Source organism: Mytilus trossulus, chromosome 1, assembly GCF_036588685.1.
Source record: "Mytilus trossulus isolate FHL-02 chromosome 1, PNRI_Mtr1.1.1.hap1, whole genome shotgun sequence".
NCBI lineage: Eukaryota > Metazoa > Mollusca > Bivalvia > Mytilida > Mytilidae > Mytilus > Mytilus trossulus.
The window spans coordinates 49,160,579-49,179,360 of NC_086373.1; the positions used below are offsets into that span (position 1 = coordinate 49,160,579).

At 31.9% G+C, this 18,782-nt stretch overlaps 1 protein-coding gene across 2 annotated transcripts in view; it reads right to left on the reverse strand.

The window, feature by feature from the left end:
• Positions 1–16,890, reverse strand: part of LOC134708410 (caspase-3-like) — a 32,579-nt gene extending 15,689 nt beyond the window's left edge. For both annotated transcript variants that reach the window (XM_063568924.1, XM_063568916.1), the window contains exon 1: positions 16,723–16,890. Coding sequence is in view for 1 of the 2 variants with exons in the window: in XM_063568916.1 (XP_063424986.1) it covers positions 16,723–16,884 (162 nt within the window). In the remaining variant the exon portion in view is untranslated. The remainder of the gene's footprint in view (positions 1–16,722) is intronic.
• Positions 16,891–18,782: the final 1,892 nt, after the last annotated feature.

Genomic DNA, 18,782 nt, shown 5'->3' on the forward strand with positions numbered 1-18,782 from the left:
CAATACCGACATGAAATTATATTTTCCTGAATACAGATCTTGTTTTGTAACCGAGAATGTCGTCAGCTCAACGGAGTCAGTGCTTCGTCAATGACAGGAACATGATTTTTTAAACACTTTGTTTTTTCTTTTTAATTTTCAGTAGATAAAAGAGAGGAATTCATTAATAAACTAAGATTTTAAGACCAAATTTGACTTCCTGTGGATTAAGCTAATCCCTTGTTGTCCATTTTTTATATACTAGCTTCTCACATTTAAGTATCGAAACATCTATGACTGTTAAATAAATAAACTTGTAAAGTATTAATCATCTCTAATTTATTGTTATATTAACTTTATAGAAACATAATTGCAACACTATTGTTATTTTACTTTCAAGAAACTAGAATGATTTGAAAAAATACACTCGATTGTCATTGCCTGCAATTGTGTGCGTTGTCACTTTTTTTTTAATTTAAAAGAGGACACATTTTATCAAATCTTTCAGTTACATTTATACTGTTTTAGAAATACTCACACACCTGTCGTATATCATATGTGATGGAACTGGGTGTATCATAATCATAATAGTAATTATAATTATTGTGCAATAAGGCAGTTAAGAGTTTGATTATATCTGCTTTAATTGCTAGGCAACATAAATCAATCTGCTTGGAAATGGCGAACTGGTATTGGAAATTTGAGGTTAGAACTGAGAACAAACAGATAATGCACTTGTACATTTTAGTACATTTTTGTTTATTTATTGAATAAATGTCCTTTTTCATGCAAGCTGAAATCCAATATACAATATAAAGCTTTTAGATATAACATAAACACAAAGAGATGGGGCATGATTGAAAATAAGACAACTTTCCATCAGAGATTAAATTACGTAAAAGCAACGTAACAATACTCATGATCGTTTTAAATGGACAGACCAGAACATATTTTTATCAAAGGTTAACGGGAAATCAGAAATGTAACGAATGCTGTAATAAAACCTGCATCCTAAATTTAGTTTAGCAGGCGCTCAATTATGTTACTACGTTCTCACAAGAATTCATTCAATATATGCAATGTCATTTTATAAACAGCAATATTTAATGTTTTTAAAAGAAACAAATCAATGTCTCAAATTAACAGATCATTTTTTTAATTAATTGTCAAACTTTAGAAAGTTAACTCTGGTTATTCCTTTGCTCGAAATATAACGTTAGTGAGTTGAGGTCTAAAAAGTTTTGTCGCATAAACATGTGCCTGTCCAATGATAAAAACCATGCCGTGTGTTGTCCTAATGACATATATGTTTGTTTTTGCGCATAATGCAATTTGATGATATAGAAAATCTTTGAAAGACAATGCAATATGTATTTCCTACCAGTTCAAACTCGAGCTCGAGACTATAAAAAGCTCTTTTACATATTTTTACTATAGTTTTAATAGAAATGGAGTTTGATTTATTTTATAAATAAAAAAAATTCACTGTTGTCGTCATGTCACCAAAAATTATAAGTTAATGTTAAAAGAGATTATATAAAATACTACAATTTGATATAGAATTGAAATAGCTATTATTTGACATTTTTCTTCAAAAGATTTACAAAAGCTATAAATTAGAGTCTAATATATTATCTATTAACGATAGCAAATATTATGTAACCTTTAACAATATGTTGGATTAGCATGTCCGGATTAAGACTACACTATCGTAGATTTGAGCTCTTAGGTGACATGGGGCCAGTGACAGGGTTTATGAGATATTTTCCTTTGTGTACATAATTGTTTTAGCTTAATTGGGCCTCACCTGGGAATCAAACAAAACTTGTATTTTATGAAATTGTGGTCAATTGAACATTGACCAGCAATTAATAAAGATCTTTTATTTTACAAAGAGTTGGTTTTTCATTCCAGGTGAGTGCACTTTATGTTTTATTAGTTGATATTTTTAAATAAATATTTTCATGTTTATGCATTGATATTTTAAATGAATATTTTCTACATGTTGAGATATTAGAAACTAAAAAGGGTATAGTTGCATTCGTAACAGCTTAATTGAAGTTAAAAGAATCTTTTTACATTTACAGAATTTTCTAATGTAAATAGTTATTTTTAGAGACAAAGTCTTACAGTTTTCTATTATTGAATTCAGCATTTTTATCATTCTTTTTAATAACTATTTAATTGTAATGTTTAAATAAAGCGACTTTGTACATATTTGGATAGTTCGTAATGTTCAAATATTTGAAAGACAAGACTTATTATATTAGTTAATTGCTTTATCGTGTAAATATTATTTAACGTTGGTATTTCTTTTGAGATATTGAGTAGTTATATTGAATATGATCATAAAGCTCAAGTAGTTATAGCACGTTTCATTCCATTGTATATGTCAATTAACATAGCAGTAGAAAGCTATATCTATAAGAGTTACCTCCCATTTTTAAGAATAAAATAAACAGCGTCAAATGCAAAATTACTGAGAATGTATGTATGTATGTATGTACTCGAGATTCCGCCAATTTAGATGCACCCCTTGATTGACTACAAGGGTACAGCGGATCCATGTACACTCCCTAAGGATGTATGGAGATGTGTCCTTACAATATTATCCCACCACCAGAACAATCCCCACCCAACACCGCCCAAGGGAGCGTGTAGGAAACCGGTAAGTCTATTATTATGGTGGAGGAAGCCACAGTACTCGGATAGAACCACCGGGCCACTCGGTGGAAACAGACAAACCAGAGAGATATCAGAAGATTGATCTCCAAGTCAAAGTAAGGGACAACTTTGACCAACCGAGGCCCTCAAAGTATCAATTCTAGTTTGAACTCCGGTCTGGGTACCAGACATGTATGTGAGAGGGTGAAAATTACCCTTCTGATGTACTGATATTTTTAGCACCCCGATCGAGAATCGAAATCGAGACCTTCTGCACTGTAGCCATCGGTCTTAACCACTAGACAACGAACTCACATAGATAATGTGTATTTTATTAACTATGAAGGATAAAAGGTAACAACCAGAGTTATGTATATTGTTTTAATAATTTAAACAGTTTTAGTATGCATTTGAATCATATATAAATGTTTCTTTTAAAGTCAGAACTAGAAATGAAAATAAAGCGCATTTCTCTCCTTGTTTCCATATGCATTTTATGGTCCAGAATCCATTGTTCTTTAAAATAAAAATGGTTTTATATTCTTGTGTTTAACGTTATAATGTTCTGTTTACGCATCATAAATTTAACCTTGTTTTAAAGTGAATAAATTGGTTACCATAGCAACACTTTATTTAAATTCAAAAAGAGGCCCTTGTCTCATATTGACATTATTTGGCATCAGCACATTAATTTAATTGAGCTAGTTAGCTCCCCCATTTTATCTTTATTATTTTATAATGCGAATAAATATTTTCAATCATTATATTATTCTGCATTCAATTTAAATGACTATTGTTTATTTCAATTATATATGTATGAACTTATTATTTTTTGTTTATCATGTATACTCTTGAACATTGACCAGCAATAAACAAAGATCTTTTATTTTACAAAGAATTGGTTTTTCATTCCAGCAATTTTAGCCAAATACCAACAAACCAACAAAAACGAAATATTCCACGTTCACAAATTGGTAGAGGACTGACTCTTTCCTGTTACCTAGCTCTACTATCTACATGCCATACAGAAACACAGCTGGTGCCAAGTCAACGACAGGGGCAACACCGTCCATTTACAATACAAGGGCCATAGCACAAGCCGCCGAGGACATATACTCCCCCATTTTATCTTTATTATTTTATAATGCGAATAAATATTTTCAATCATTATATTATTCTGCATTCAATTTAAATGACTATTGTTTATTTCAGTTATATATGTATGAACTTATTATTTTTTGTTTTTCATGTATACTCTTGAACATTGACCAGCAATTAATAAAGATCTTTTATTTTACAAAGAATTGGTTTTTCATTCCAGCAATTTTAGCCAAATACCAACATACCAACAAAAACGAACTATTCCACGTTCACAAATTGGTAGAGGACCTACTCTTTCCTGTTACCTAGCTCTACTATCTACATGCCATACAGAAACACAGCTGGTGCCAAGTCAACGACAGGGGCAACACAGTCCATTTACAATACAAGGGCCATAGCACAAGCCGCCGAGGACATATACTCTGCAAATCTAGAGGAGATTCTGCTAAACATAACAGAACATCTACAAGACAGGGATCAAACAGAGATTGCAGATATTGACAGCATAACTGAACAGGAACCAGCAGCAAATAACCAAATAGATTTGCAAAACACCGTACAAGCAGAAGCAGAAATAGAACCAGAAGCTGAACAACAAATAGTGTCAATTATTCCAATAGGTTTGACAACTAATACAAAAAGAGTAATGTCGAGTATAAATTTAGCTAATTTTCATGATGAAACATGCCAGGGTCCTGCCATTTAGTGAACCATGTTTGTAAATTACATCAAGCTCCAAAATTATCAGAATGAGGCAGCTATAGCTGCATTTTCATTTCACGTTGAGGGACAAGCCTCAACATGGTATTATTTATTACCTACAGCAACTAGTGATGATCTGACAAATTTGAAAGCTGCTTTTCTAGACAAATTTAAACATCATAACACAAACAATGAGTTGTACCGCCTTAAACAACATCCACATGAGACCGGTATACAGTACCTAACTAGAGTGCAAAACCTAGCAAGTGGTGCACAAAACATTAGTGAACAGACAATTGTTGGGTTATGCAAAAATGGGCTTAACCCATATATCAAACCGTTTGTAGTAGGGAAAGATCCCAAATCAATTAATGAATTAAGAGACGCAATCTACCTTGCAACTTGTGTAGCAGAATGTAAAGCTAGTGATTTTAACACAAACAATACGAACATAACTACACAAAATGTTCAGAAATTAAATGTAGAAAGTGTAAACAATGTACATTCAATTAATGATTTATGTTCTTCTTTAGTAGAGGGTATTAGATCAGTTTTTCAAGAACAAGTGATGGCAGTGGGTGTACCTCATCAGGATCAAAACAAGCAAAATTACAGTCCAAATTATAGATGATCAAGGCAGCAGTCACTGACCAAATGCACATTTTGTGGTAAGTCACTTGTATTTGATAGGAGAAAATGCCCAGCATACCAGACTTGGGGTCAATTACATTGGAATGTAATTAATTAAATTACACATTACATTGCAAAAATGATCAATTACACTAATTACACATTACACAGTTTTGGAAATGTAATTAATTAAATTACAATTACTTTACAAAAGTAATTAATTAAATTACACATTACATTTCATCACAATATTTTTTAACAATATTATACATGTATATATAATGCATGTGTAAAATATTCATGTAAGTATAGTTTAAGCCTTGCATTTAATAATCATTAGTTATTTTAATGTTATGTCATTTATTCTGAATCTCTCTGGTCTGAACGTTTAACACTGACAGCAATTCTAAATAGTCTTGCGACAGGAGCTTATAAGGCAGATATTGCTTGATCAGAACATAGAAGTTCCATGATGAGAAGATCATCAAATTGATAGGAGAGGGAATTGGTTCCTTTTAACTTTCCAATACATGAAGGGGTATTTTGAAATCTCAGAAATGAAGTCCTTTAAAGTAAACATAATTATCATGATTATAAATAAAAAAATTAAAAATATTTTTTTTTACTTTAAAAATATAATAAGTGTGCTAGTTACAATATTGAAATTTTTTTTTAGTACAAACAATGTATATTATGTCTAAATATTAGCAATATTTTGCTAATTAGATAAAATACATGTAATAGTGGCATTGCCCCTGGACATTTTAATCTGATTAATTGCTGTTTGTTTTTACAGCTGTTGATTTTTATTTCTATAATCCTTTTGTGTATACTAATTTGACAAAATGATTGTGTGCAGTGATTTTAAATTCTAAATGAACTGTCTAAGAAAGATTTTTCACAGTGACACATTTTTTTGTTTGTGTTTAAAGGTGATTAATTACTTCTCAATCTATTTTATAGTTAAAAGGTATCTTTCTTAAAAACTGAACAACCCTAACATATGTTCCTCACATTTTTTTTAAATTATAAGACTATTAAAAATAATATGTAGGTCAAATAAATAATATAAAAACTTCAGAATAAATTACAGACTTCATACATTAAAAAAAATGTATGTGATATCAATATTTGAAAAATAAATATAATTTAACCGTTTATATTATTAAACACAAATCCTTATCTTTAACACAATAGAAGTACATGTAATTGAAATGTAATTTAAAAGTAATTGAGCATTACATGCCTGTTTCAATGTAATTAATTAAATTACCATTACATGTAATTCAAAAAATGCCCAATTACACATTACATTCAATTACATAGAAAATTGTAATGCATTACACTTAATTACCATTACATTTTCAATTACCCCATCCCTGCAGCATACAATGTTGAATGTTTTTATTGTCACAAATTTTGTCATTTTAAAGAGGTATGTGATAAGAAAGAATTAGATGAACGAAAGGCAAATTCACAAAACTGGCAACCAAGACAACAATCTAATTCACTAAACTGGCAACCAAGACAACAATCTAATTCACTAAACTGGCAACCAAGACAACAATCTAATTCACAAAACTGGCAACCAAGACAACAATCTAATTACAGGATAGGTTATTGACAAACAAAACAAAGGCAAGAGAGACAACACCAAAACAGAAAACAAACACATAAAACTGAAAATTTTAAATTACCAGAAATTGCACAATTGTCAAAAATAAATGGCAACACAGTTCATGTTACAGTTAAAGGTAACAATGTAAAAACTTTGGTTGACACAGGAGCAGCTATTAGCTGTTGCTCAGTAAATTTACTTAAATCTCTAAACATTGATCTTAAACAAATTCAGCGAACAAGAATACAAGATGCTGTAGGTTTTGGGGTGAACACCATCCCATTTTAGGACTTCTCCTTTTGCCTTTTACTATACAAATATTTCTTTTGTCGATTGTTTTCATGTCTTCTCCAAAATGCAACAGAGTATGATACTTGAGTTTGACTTTCTTACTTAAAATGGAGCAATCATTGATTGTCCCACTAACACTCTGTTTATCCCAGAACCACACTGATGAAAAACTTGTACATTCTGTTGAGTTAAACAATGGTTTAGCTCGCACAAAAAGACACATTAACATCAAAGCATTACGTCAAGTTGACATTTCAGTCAAAGTATCCAATTTACGAAACCAAACAGCTCTTTTGGAACCTTTGCACACTTTACCAAGTCAATCATTAGCTGGGGCAAAGTGCATTGTTCAACTTGATGACACTGGCAATTATTACATGAGATTAATGAACACTACAGAAAAAAACTATTCATTTGTCAGCTAATTTTGTTGTTGCACCAGTTTTTGCAGTTGACTCTCAATATATCACTTCTTTAAAAGACACTCAAGTTGATAAGAAAACTCAGAATTCTAAATCTGATGGCCAGGGTGACATCTTTGATTTTAGTGATTCAGATCTGTCTGATGATAAAAGAAACTATTCTCCAAGCATTTATATCTAAAAATAGACAAGTGTTTGCCAAAGATCTTAGTGAACTAGGTAATACAAATCTATACAAACATACAATTGACACAGGTGATGCGCCACCAATACGAAAAAGATTTTAAAGACAATCTCCACCTTTTATAGAAGAAATGAACAAACAAATTGACAAAATGCTTGAACACGGTATCATAGAAGAGTCCACCAGTGAATGGGCTGCACCTGTTGTCATGTGCAAAAATAAATCTGGGGAACTAAGGTTCTGTTGTGATTTTCGCTCGCTTAAAAAGCAGACATGTCCCAAGTTTTTTCCTTTGCCTCGCATGGAGTATGTTCTTGACTCCTTCGGACGCTCACAAGCGCAATTTTTCACAACTTTTGATCTTTTGACCGGATACTGGCAATGTCAGTTAGACCCAGCTACAGCTCATAAATCTGCTTTTGTCACTCCCAGTGGTGTTTATCAGTGGAAAATGCTTCCTTTTGGTTTATCAGCAGCACCATCTTCTTTTCAACATCTTTTGACTCAGGTTCTTCATCGTCTCAATTTCCAAATTGCTCTAGCCTATGTAGATGACATACTTGTCTTTAGCAGAACATTTAAGGATAATTTAAAACATCTTCAGCTGGTTTTTTACAGATTGAAAGCTGCAAACCCCACTCTTAATCCTAGCAAATGTCAGTTTGCACGCACAGAAAGGATTAATCTAGGCCATAAAGTTACAACGAAAGGTGTTGAAGTTGACAAATCTAAAATTGAAACTGTAGAAAATTTCCCAGTTCCTAAAACTGAAAAACAAGTCAGAAGTTTCTTAGTTCTATGTAACTATTACAGAAAATTTGTTCAAGGTTATAGTCACATTGCAGGTCCTTTGCATAATCTGACTAAGGACAATGTACCTTTTAAATGGACAGAGGATTGTCAAGTTGCTTTTGATAAACTCAAGAAAACTCTGATCTCATCTCCTATTCTTGCGTATCCTTACATTTCGAAAGACTTAATTCATACCACTGATGCCAGCGGCACAGCTATTGGTTATTTTCTTGCTCAATTAGATTCTGCAGGTCAAGAAAAAGTTATAGCTTAAGGTGGTCGAAGTTTAACGGAAGCAGAAAGGAAATGGTCAGCTAGTGAGCATGAATGTCTAGCTATATTGGAAGGTGTCAAAACTTATCATGTTTACCTAGCATACAAACATTTCAAAGCCTATACAAATCACAATGCTCTCAAATTTCTGAACAACATCAAACAATCTACTGGTCGCTTAGCCAGATGGTCAGTTTTGTAACAAGGTTATGACATGGAAATTTTATACAGACAAGGTAAAACCAATGTCGTTGCTGATTGTCTTTCTAGACGTGAATATCCAGTCACAAAAGAATCTGATATTCCTGAACCTGAAGGTGTCATACCTTCAATTCACGCTATTGACCAATCTGAAAATCCTTTTCTGAAAGTAACGTTTGTCTATTCTAATCAGCCTAAAAGCACATCAACTTTAGTTGCAGAATTAACAACAACTGATATCATACCAATTGAAATTGGCAAACTTTCAGAGTGAATAGATACAGGAAGATGTGGTGTGAGTGCCAATGTCCAGATTTGTGTCACATATATGAATATGTTAAAAACAACACACTTCCAAATGACAAGAAAAAAGCACAAAAGGTTGTTTTTGAGGCAAGCCAGTATATCATGCAAGATGATCTCCTGTATCATCAGTACCAACCAAGACAAAAAGGTTTACGAAAAATCAAAAGGTTCATTAAACAACTTGTATTGCCACGTACACTTAAAAATGACCTAATGAAAGCATACCATGATCACGGACACTTTGGTTTTGATCGTACATACAGCCCGTAACAGAGAAGTGATCGAATTGATGTTCCTTTACCGTCAAAATTAGCTACGTTATCGACAAACTTAATTGAGTAGTGACCGAACTATTGGTACTTTAACGTTAAAAAGATTGACAATGCTGACAAACTTTCATGTGTCGATAATCAAGTTTAATACCGACAATATTGAAAAAAAAATTAATAATATGAAACAAAATATGTCCATGCACCATTTCGATTGGGCGAAAAGTAGTCATTTCTTCAAAATCAGAACAGAAAAAAAAGATTTATGGAAGGACGTCTTGATAAGTCAAAATCAGGGTCAGAATATTGTTTTCTAAAACTACCAGGCCCCTTCCCCCATGAATATTAAATGGTCCGTGGCAAAAATCAAAAATTCCCACATGTTCAACTTCAAAATTTGACCAGATCTATTCTTAACTGTCGGATAATATACTAGGATAACATAGAAAATGTCCTGTATGGGACGATTCTGTACTCATACTTCACGCGTAGTTGGGTACAAGTGTCCTCGTAGTGAACGCAACCGACTACGCATGCAGTAAAAAGTGTACTCTTACGTCGGATACCGGGCAGTTTCTTTGTTATATCTGTACTTTATCAAATACATGTACATGTTAATATTTACTTAATATTAAATAGGTAAAAATTATTGCTGAAAGCCTGTTCAGGGTTTCTTTCTTGTGTATGATTATATAATTTTTCACATGCCTGAACTCATTGACGATAATGTAAGGTGCTCTATTAGAAAAAAATTGATTTCTAGTTCGAGTTTGAAAAAGAAAATTTGGCTTTTCTTGAGCCTGTTTTGTACATTTAGTTTAACAGATATGATCCAATGGAAATTTTCACATGGAACCTTCGGTAAATAGGAAAATGAAAAGATATGGGGAAATTTACAGAGAGACCACACTCCATCCATGAGAAAAACGGGGGGAATTTAAAAATCTAGAGGTCTCCCCAATGTGTACATACATTTGGTCATCAAGAGATTCTGGTTTCTCTTTTTGTGTGTCATAAACATTCAATTCGGATTTGAATTTAATTTCCCGAAACATTTCCGTACATTAAATCTAAGGACGGTCAGAACATTTTAAGGACGCAACAGATCGAAGTACAATTTTAAGTAGTACATACATGTAGATGTGCAATAATTCAGCTTTCTGTACATGTTCATGAAGTTCTCAATTTTGAATGTTGATTTCTTTAAAAAAAAAAACACCATTGTTTTACAATAAAAAATGTCAAAATGTCCGTTAACAATGAAAAAGTTTGACCATGAAAAATCACATATCTAAGAAAAGCAGTCGTTTAATTGATTATAAGAAAGTTTCAGTATATCATGTCAAATTTCTTTAATTTCAGAGTTTTCCTTTAGTTACAAATGTAGCTCCATGTATGATGGTGAAATAAAAATGAATGTCTCAGAAAGTGGTGAATTAGTTTCCATAAATGAAAGATGAATCGGGCCAAGCTTAGTAACTTACAGTAAACAGACTACTGTAACATTGACGCACTCGTCGAACTGTTTAAAAGATTTATGTTTATGACCAAAAATTTATATAAAACTTCATTTATAAATTAATCTGAATTTCATAGCGCGTCGTCACAATAACGAAAGTTAAAAAAAAAAAATCTATAACCAGCAGATCTATACTTCTATAAAGAAAGTATTCTTGTACAAAAGGGTATTTATTATAAAATGGTCCTAATTATAGAATATATAGTTTACCACAGAAATCTTAAACGGAAGTTTCGACAATTTTGAACAGAAGAGATTTGAAAATAAATTTAACTTTAGATAAACACTGAAATAATTTTAATACCTCGAAGGTGTAAAGAATAAACCAACAATCTCAATCTTTAAAAGTGTCTTCATTGCACTAACCGACGAGTTCATGTTTACAGTAGAAACAGTGGATGTGACTCCAATAAATTCATTATCGACTCCTAGGATATTAAGAATTGAACGATGCACAGTAAGTGCGTGAATTTTTCTTGCTACCTGATTGGAAGATATAACGAGACGTGAATAATCAAAGTTTATTGATTGGTTAGAACAATCCAAACATAGTAAATGTCCTTCAATCCCGTAGAGTATCGGATTTGTCCTCTCTATTTTAGCAATTAGATTTTACACAGGTAACTTTTATCTATAAATAGTCGAATCTTCTGGAGTAAACAACAACGTTAAACGATATATACTTAGTCTACTTCATTACGTGTGACCTCACGTGTGTGGTAAAATTTGTTGATTGATGCACGTGGCTATTCTAGTAAATGAATTAATCTACAAAGCGAGAGCACTTTCCATTTTCATCAGCTAAGAGTCGACTATAGCCCTTTTTGAAAGGCTAACGCTTGTTATCATTGTAGTCATGAATATTTATCGCTTATATTAAATTGATAAAGCTTTTATCGAGGTCGCACCAACTGTTTCTACAGCTAAGATCAGTTACATGTAACATGCATGATCTCGTCGATTCGCACGACGAAGCCATTGTTTATGACAGAACACACATTCTAGATTATGTATTTTTGTTTCCGTCAGTTCGAAAGTATTTGATCATTTCAACTCCTTTGTATTTCATAATATGTGTCATGAACAAAGACATATGTTCGATTGAATAATGATTTCCTCGTAACAAATGATAGAAATTTCGGAGATCCCGTATTTGATCCTTTACCGTTTTAAAAAATGAAAATGCCAATGACAGAGGTTGATTATAAAAAATGTTTCACTGTGTTAAAAAAACTTCGACTTAAACAATGAAAACTTACACGTTAGACATGAAATATTTTGTCAATGAAGAAAATTAAATTATGTCACTTCTGAAATAAGTTTGTCGATAACGTAACTTATTCTGACGGTAAAGAAACGCGAATTCGATCACTACTCTGTTACGGGCTGTACCAATCTATTCAAGAAAAGTACTATTTTCCACGCATGTACCAAGTAGTTACAGAATACATTAGAGGTTGCGAACTATGTCAAGAAGCAAAATATCCACCACATTCCAAAAGAGTTCCAATGACACCAATGCCAATTACAGACACATTTGCTCGATGGCACATAGATGTTGATGGTCCTTTTAAGAGAGAGACAAGCGAAGGACATCGCTTCATTTTAATCATAGTAGATTCTTTCAGTAAATGGGTAGAATGTTTTTCTGTTAAGTCAGAAAATGCAGCAGAAATTGTCTCTGTATTGCACATAGAGATATTTACAAGATATGGCAGCCCAGTATCAATCTGTACAGATCGTGGTCAAGGATTCAAGAGCAAGCTTGTTGCAGCAGTCAACCACATTTTCAATGTCAAACATTCCTTCACAAGCTCTTACCATCCGCAAACAAATGCAATTGCTGAGCGTACCACCAAAACCATCATACAATGCATTAGAACTGTCATTAATGAACAACAATCAAACTGGCCAGAAATATTGCCTTGTATTCTAATGGCTTTTCGTATGACTTCATCTGCTTCTTCAGAGTACTCTCCATTCTATCTTGTTTTGGCAAAACATGAACCTTCCTTTGTTGTTAATCTAATTCCAAGGGAAGATCTAACCACAAACCTGAAAACACTTATCGATAACATTCTGGACAACTTGAAAATAGCTAAGGCAATAGCTACAGAAAACTTAAACCATGCTCAACAAAAGCAGAAAACTAATTATGACAAACGAACAGAATTGCCAAAGTTTGAAGTAAACGACCAAGTTTTAGTATTTACTCCAAAAGTACCAGTTGGATATTCTTCCAAACTTTACAAGAAACAAGATGGACCATTCTACATTGTTGACAAAGGTTCTATTTACACGTACAAATTGCGCAGATGTAGCGACCATAAATTACTAAAAAGTATGATCAATGAAAACAGGTTAAAACTATACCACCCACATGATCACAGACAATATTTAAATGGACCTCCCAGGGATGTGCCTCGACCAGATTTGCCAATGCCAGTTCAGCCTCAAGTACAACCTTAACAGGAGGCACAACAAGCACCTATTGATGATGACAATGACAATTATGTAAATCCAAAGGATCAAAATGATGACCAGGAGTACCCAAAAGAAAGAATTATTAGGTCAAGGACAGTTTATGGTCAAAAACAATATTTAATTAAATGGAAAGGTTACAGAAAACTTACATGGCAACTCTCCAACGATTTAAGTGATGACATTATCAATAATGTCCATGCTACCAAAGCACAACAGGGGAGAAGACGCAAACGCCCACAAAGGAATCCATGTTTTGTAAAGATATCTAGAAAGATTTTCTTACAATTGACTTTTATGAGATAGATTATTACATATAGATATATCTTTTACGGTAGTGAATTTTAAAATTTTACATATACATATCTAAAACGTCATACATTGGTCAGCTAGCCATCTGTGAAACATTATATGAGGTTGTTTGCATAACTGAACACTCTTACTATAAAATTCTGTCTTTGCTTTCTGTGTAATGTTTGTTAAAAATTATGAGCTTATGCTCATGTTACTTAGTGCTAAAAGAGGCATGCAACCACTTACCCAATAAACATTTCACATTCTATCAATTTCCTTTTCTCTGTTTTCTATAGGAGTTATAGGTCTTGCCAGGATTTTTATATGGTTGTGGATAATGATATGTGTGTCAGCTGACAAGGTGCACCAGATACAGCGTATCAATTATGGAGTAGTGTTTGAGAGACAACCAAATTTACTTTCGGGTCGTGAAAATTGGCTTCACACTTTCAAGATTCCTCTTCCTAGCAAACAAAGTGATGGAAAGTTCAAACAATGTGATATTACACATCAGCATTGTTATATCTTATCACAAAAAATATCTGCTATCAGAACACAAGTGTCATTCCAAGTTATTCCACATATTGATATTGAAGACAAATCAAATTTAGAAACTAGACTAAAGCGTGGAATATTTGACTTTATTGGCTTAATTTCCAAATCTCTATTTGGCACAGCAACTACTAAGGATGTAAATAGATTGGCAAAACATGTGAACATTTTGATTAGAAGAAACAATGAATTTGCTAAAGACATTACACATCACGATAAATTGTTATCATCGTATATGTCAAAAACCAATAAGAGATTTGACAATATCATATTGGGTATAAAAATCAATAATGAAGGTATTCAAAATATCATTAAAGAAACTGCAAAATTCATATCACAATTTGAGAAAATCAGCATCAAATTACAAAAATTGTACTCAAACAAATGAATGAAACAGCTGAAATTAATTAGTATCTAGAAGAACTCAAAATAGCTGTACATGAGTTAGTTAAATTTTCACCATTTTTAATTTCACCACAAAAAAAATTCTCAAACATACAATTCAGCATATTCAATCTATACGTAATGACAAATTCAAAGATTTTTACTTAAATAATGTGAACACATCATATCATTATTCACAAGCTAACATTCTATATACTAGACATCACAAAAATGTATTCATTAGCATCAAATTTCCAATTACAACATTTGTGAATCCACTCACTTTATACAAAATAAATTCGTATCCAGTACCTATAAATACAACCAGCAATCATGCAACTCAATTATTAGATCTTCCACAAATACTTTAGTTATCACATCTGACAACAAAACGTTTCCTTGACTTTCATCTGTTTCACCAAGTTGTTCCTTTGCACTACTATTCAATGACAAAGAAACTGTACATTCAAATTGCAATTTCCGATTCCATACAAATATCATACAGCCAGCAGTCAAGGAAATAACTGACACAAGTTTACTTGTGTACAAAACCAAAACATTTGCTTTTGACTATCCATCAGGACATAAAATTGTTACTTTTGTATTATACATGTGCCATGTATTTGTTCTGTTAAAACAGATTCAGTATTTATACCTGCAAAAATAGGATTGTGTCATAGAAGGAGAACTGTACAAAACAAACGATGACAGAGTACCAAAACAATATTTTACAAAGAATTGTTTTTTCATTCCAGGTGAGTGCACTTTATGTTTTATAAGTTGATATTTTTTAATAAATATTTTCATGTTTATGAATTGATATTTAAATGAATATTTTCTACATGTTGAGATATTAGAAACTAAAAAGGGTATAGTTGCATTCGTAACAGCTTAATTGAGGTTAAAAGTATTTTTACATTTACAGAATTTTCTAATGTAAATAGTTATTTTTAGAGACAAAGTCTTAAAGTTTTCTATTATTGAATTCAGCATTTTTATCATTCTTTTTAATAACTATTTAATTGTAATGTTTAAATAAAGCGACTTTGTACATATTTGGATAGTTCGTAATGTTTAAATATTTGAAAGACAAGTCTTACTTATATTAGTAAATTGCTTTATCGTGTAAATATTATTTAACGTTGGTATTTTTATTGAGTTATTTAGTAGTTATATTGAATATGATCATAAAGCTCAAGTAGTTATAGCATGTTTCATTCCATTATATATGTCAATTAACATAGCGGTATTAAGCTATATCTAAAAGAGTTATTTCCCATTTATAAGAATAAAATAAACAGCGTCAAATGCTAAATTACTGAGAATGTGTATTTTATTAACTATGAAAGTTAAAAGGTAACAACCAGAGTTATGTATATTGTTTTAATAATTTAGACAGTTTAAGTATGCATTTGAATCATGTATAAATGTTGGTTTTAAAGTCAGAACTAGAATTTAAAATAAAGCGCATTTCTCTCCTTGTTTACATATGCATTTTATGGTCCGGATTCCACTGTTGTTTATAATAATAATGTTTTTATATTCTTGTGTTTAACCGTAATATTGTTCTGTTTACGCATCATCAATTTAACCTTGTTTTAAAGTGAATAAATTGGTTACTCTAGCAACACTTTATTTAAATTTTAAAAAAGGCCCTTGTCTCATATTGACATTATTTGGCATCAGCACATTAACTTAATTGAGCTAGTTAGCTCCCCCATTTTATCTTTATCATTGTATAATGCGAATACATATTTTCCATTGTTATATTATTCTGCATTCAATTTAATTGACTGTTGTTTATTTCAATTATATATGTATGAACTTATTATTTTTTGTTTATCATGTATACTCTTGAACATTGACCAGCAATTAATACAGATCTCTTATTTACAAAGAATTGGTTTTTCATTCCAGCAATTAAAGCCAAATACCAACAAACCAAAAAAAAACCGAACTTTTCCACGTTCACACCATCATGGTGACCTCTAAATAATTTTTTGCTTAATTTTTGGGGGTTGCCATCTCATTGACAAATAGTTTATTTATTATAATCTTACATTTGCAGTTAAATTGTCCTGTTGTTGCACACTAAAATGGAGTTCCATAAACAATTGTGTAAGGTTTTTTGCATCCTTATCCGAACCATCTCGACTTCCCAATGTTTCACCAAATTTTACATTGTTGATGATAAAAACTTTTCCTCGACACTCTTTTTGCATGTCGTACAGGCTCTGCAAATTTAAAACAATGAATAACATGGAGTTCAATCAGTAAAACACAGGTTGTTGAGCTGTGCTTAAACCACTTGTTTGGAATATTGAAGTTTTTCAGCTGAGATCAAAAGTTGCCCCTTAATCAGTGTATCCCAAACTCTGTCTGATCGACAAAATGTTGGACAAAAAATGATTCGGTAAGACAGAAATGTTTAGACTTTTTAGTAGACAATAAAGGAGAAAAGGTTAAAAAAAATCGTTCAGACAAATCCTATAACAATTTGACACATACTGCACATAATTACAAAGTAGTAACGAGTGTGGTTTAATATTTGACTAAATCTCGTAGACTGAAAATATATATAGTATAAATTTGCTCAGAATGGTTTGCTACACAGCATTAATAATTATCATCTTAAACGATATTGATCAACCGTTGTTTGTTTGTTGGTGACGTTATCTTATTAGTTACATTACTTAATCTGCAATCCTACAGATTAAAAAAAATAATCATATAATACCATCGGAATAAAAGTGCAAAATAGGTTTGTCCACTGCTAATCTTATATCCCCTATGTTTGATGTTGCAAACACCAAAGATGTTGATGTACAGACATTGATTATTATTGACTGATTCTGTACTGTATTCCAGGACAGTTACTAATAGGTGTATTTTAGAATTAATCGTTTCAGGTATCTGTTCTGTCAGAATATTTTCGAAGTGTAAATTTTCCGCTGCATTTACCCGTCGTACTTAAAATAGGGACGAAAGATATCAGAGGGACAGTACAACTCATATATTCAAAATAACAAATGACGTGCTTGAAAGCACAAAACATTGGCAAGAATCTACTGTTTTGCCTAAAGATCAAATAAAACGAAATAATTATGCAAAATATATGATTAAGCAAACACATTCCACTAAAAAATTAAGATCATGAACATCTATGTACTATAAGCCCTAACAATAGCTTACGTCTTTTCCATATTCGTGAAGCAAAGGACTTTTTAAATCTTCTATCTTGATAACATGATCCTCCATCATCTTTGTTACCTCAGCACTACACGGGGGCCATTCTTTAAAGATCACGGAGAGTATACATATTACTACATACAACGCATTAATTGTAAGAGTTAACAAATGTGGATTTACTTAAAAAAACGAAAATAGCGTTTGCCTCCCACGCAATTTTCTAAATTTACATTAAGCGGGAAAGCTCTAATCTTTACATTTTGAGAACAGGGATATATTAATACGTCGAAACGTGAAGAGCAATGTGACGTAAGGGAATAGAATGTATTGGCGAAAATAATCTTAGGATAACTTGTCCTGAGGGAGTGATCTTTCACATCAGGCTGCTTCTGGTCATTGAGGTACATTATTATTGAGAGCTGATCCTTGTTACCTCATGATCTTATTAAGAAAAAGAAAAAAATACACACCAAATTTTATGAGCAATTGAAAAGTCAGAATGCGAATATTTGTTCAAACTATTTAAGATTTTTGTCTGCTTTGATACCATATTTGCCCTTGAATTTTACTAGATAAAATTTGTGTTCGCAATTGAGATTCCGTATAATTTTGTTTATCTTAAAATTATCGGAATTTCAATGGAGACTAATTGTACACCACTTATTGCGGACCTGTTAATGCATTGTTATGAGTTACAATATCTGACAAAATAAGAAAAGATCCATCAAAACAATGTCTGATACAAAAATTGAAGAACAATTTTATATATTTTTTTCTGTTCGTAATGCTGTGTGATTGGTATTTCTAAATTAGCTAGAGGTAATGAGGGAGGTTTGAAATCTCACAAAACATGTTTAACCTCGCTGCATTATATTTCAACATGATATCAATTTCAAAAAGTAAAGAAAAGAAAACACTTTGCAATAGTATA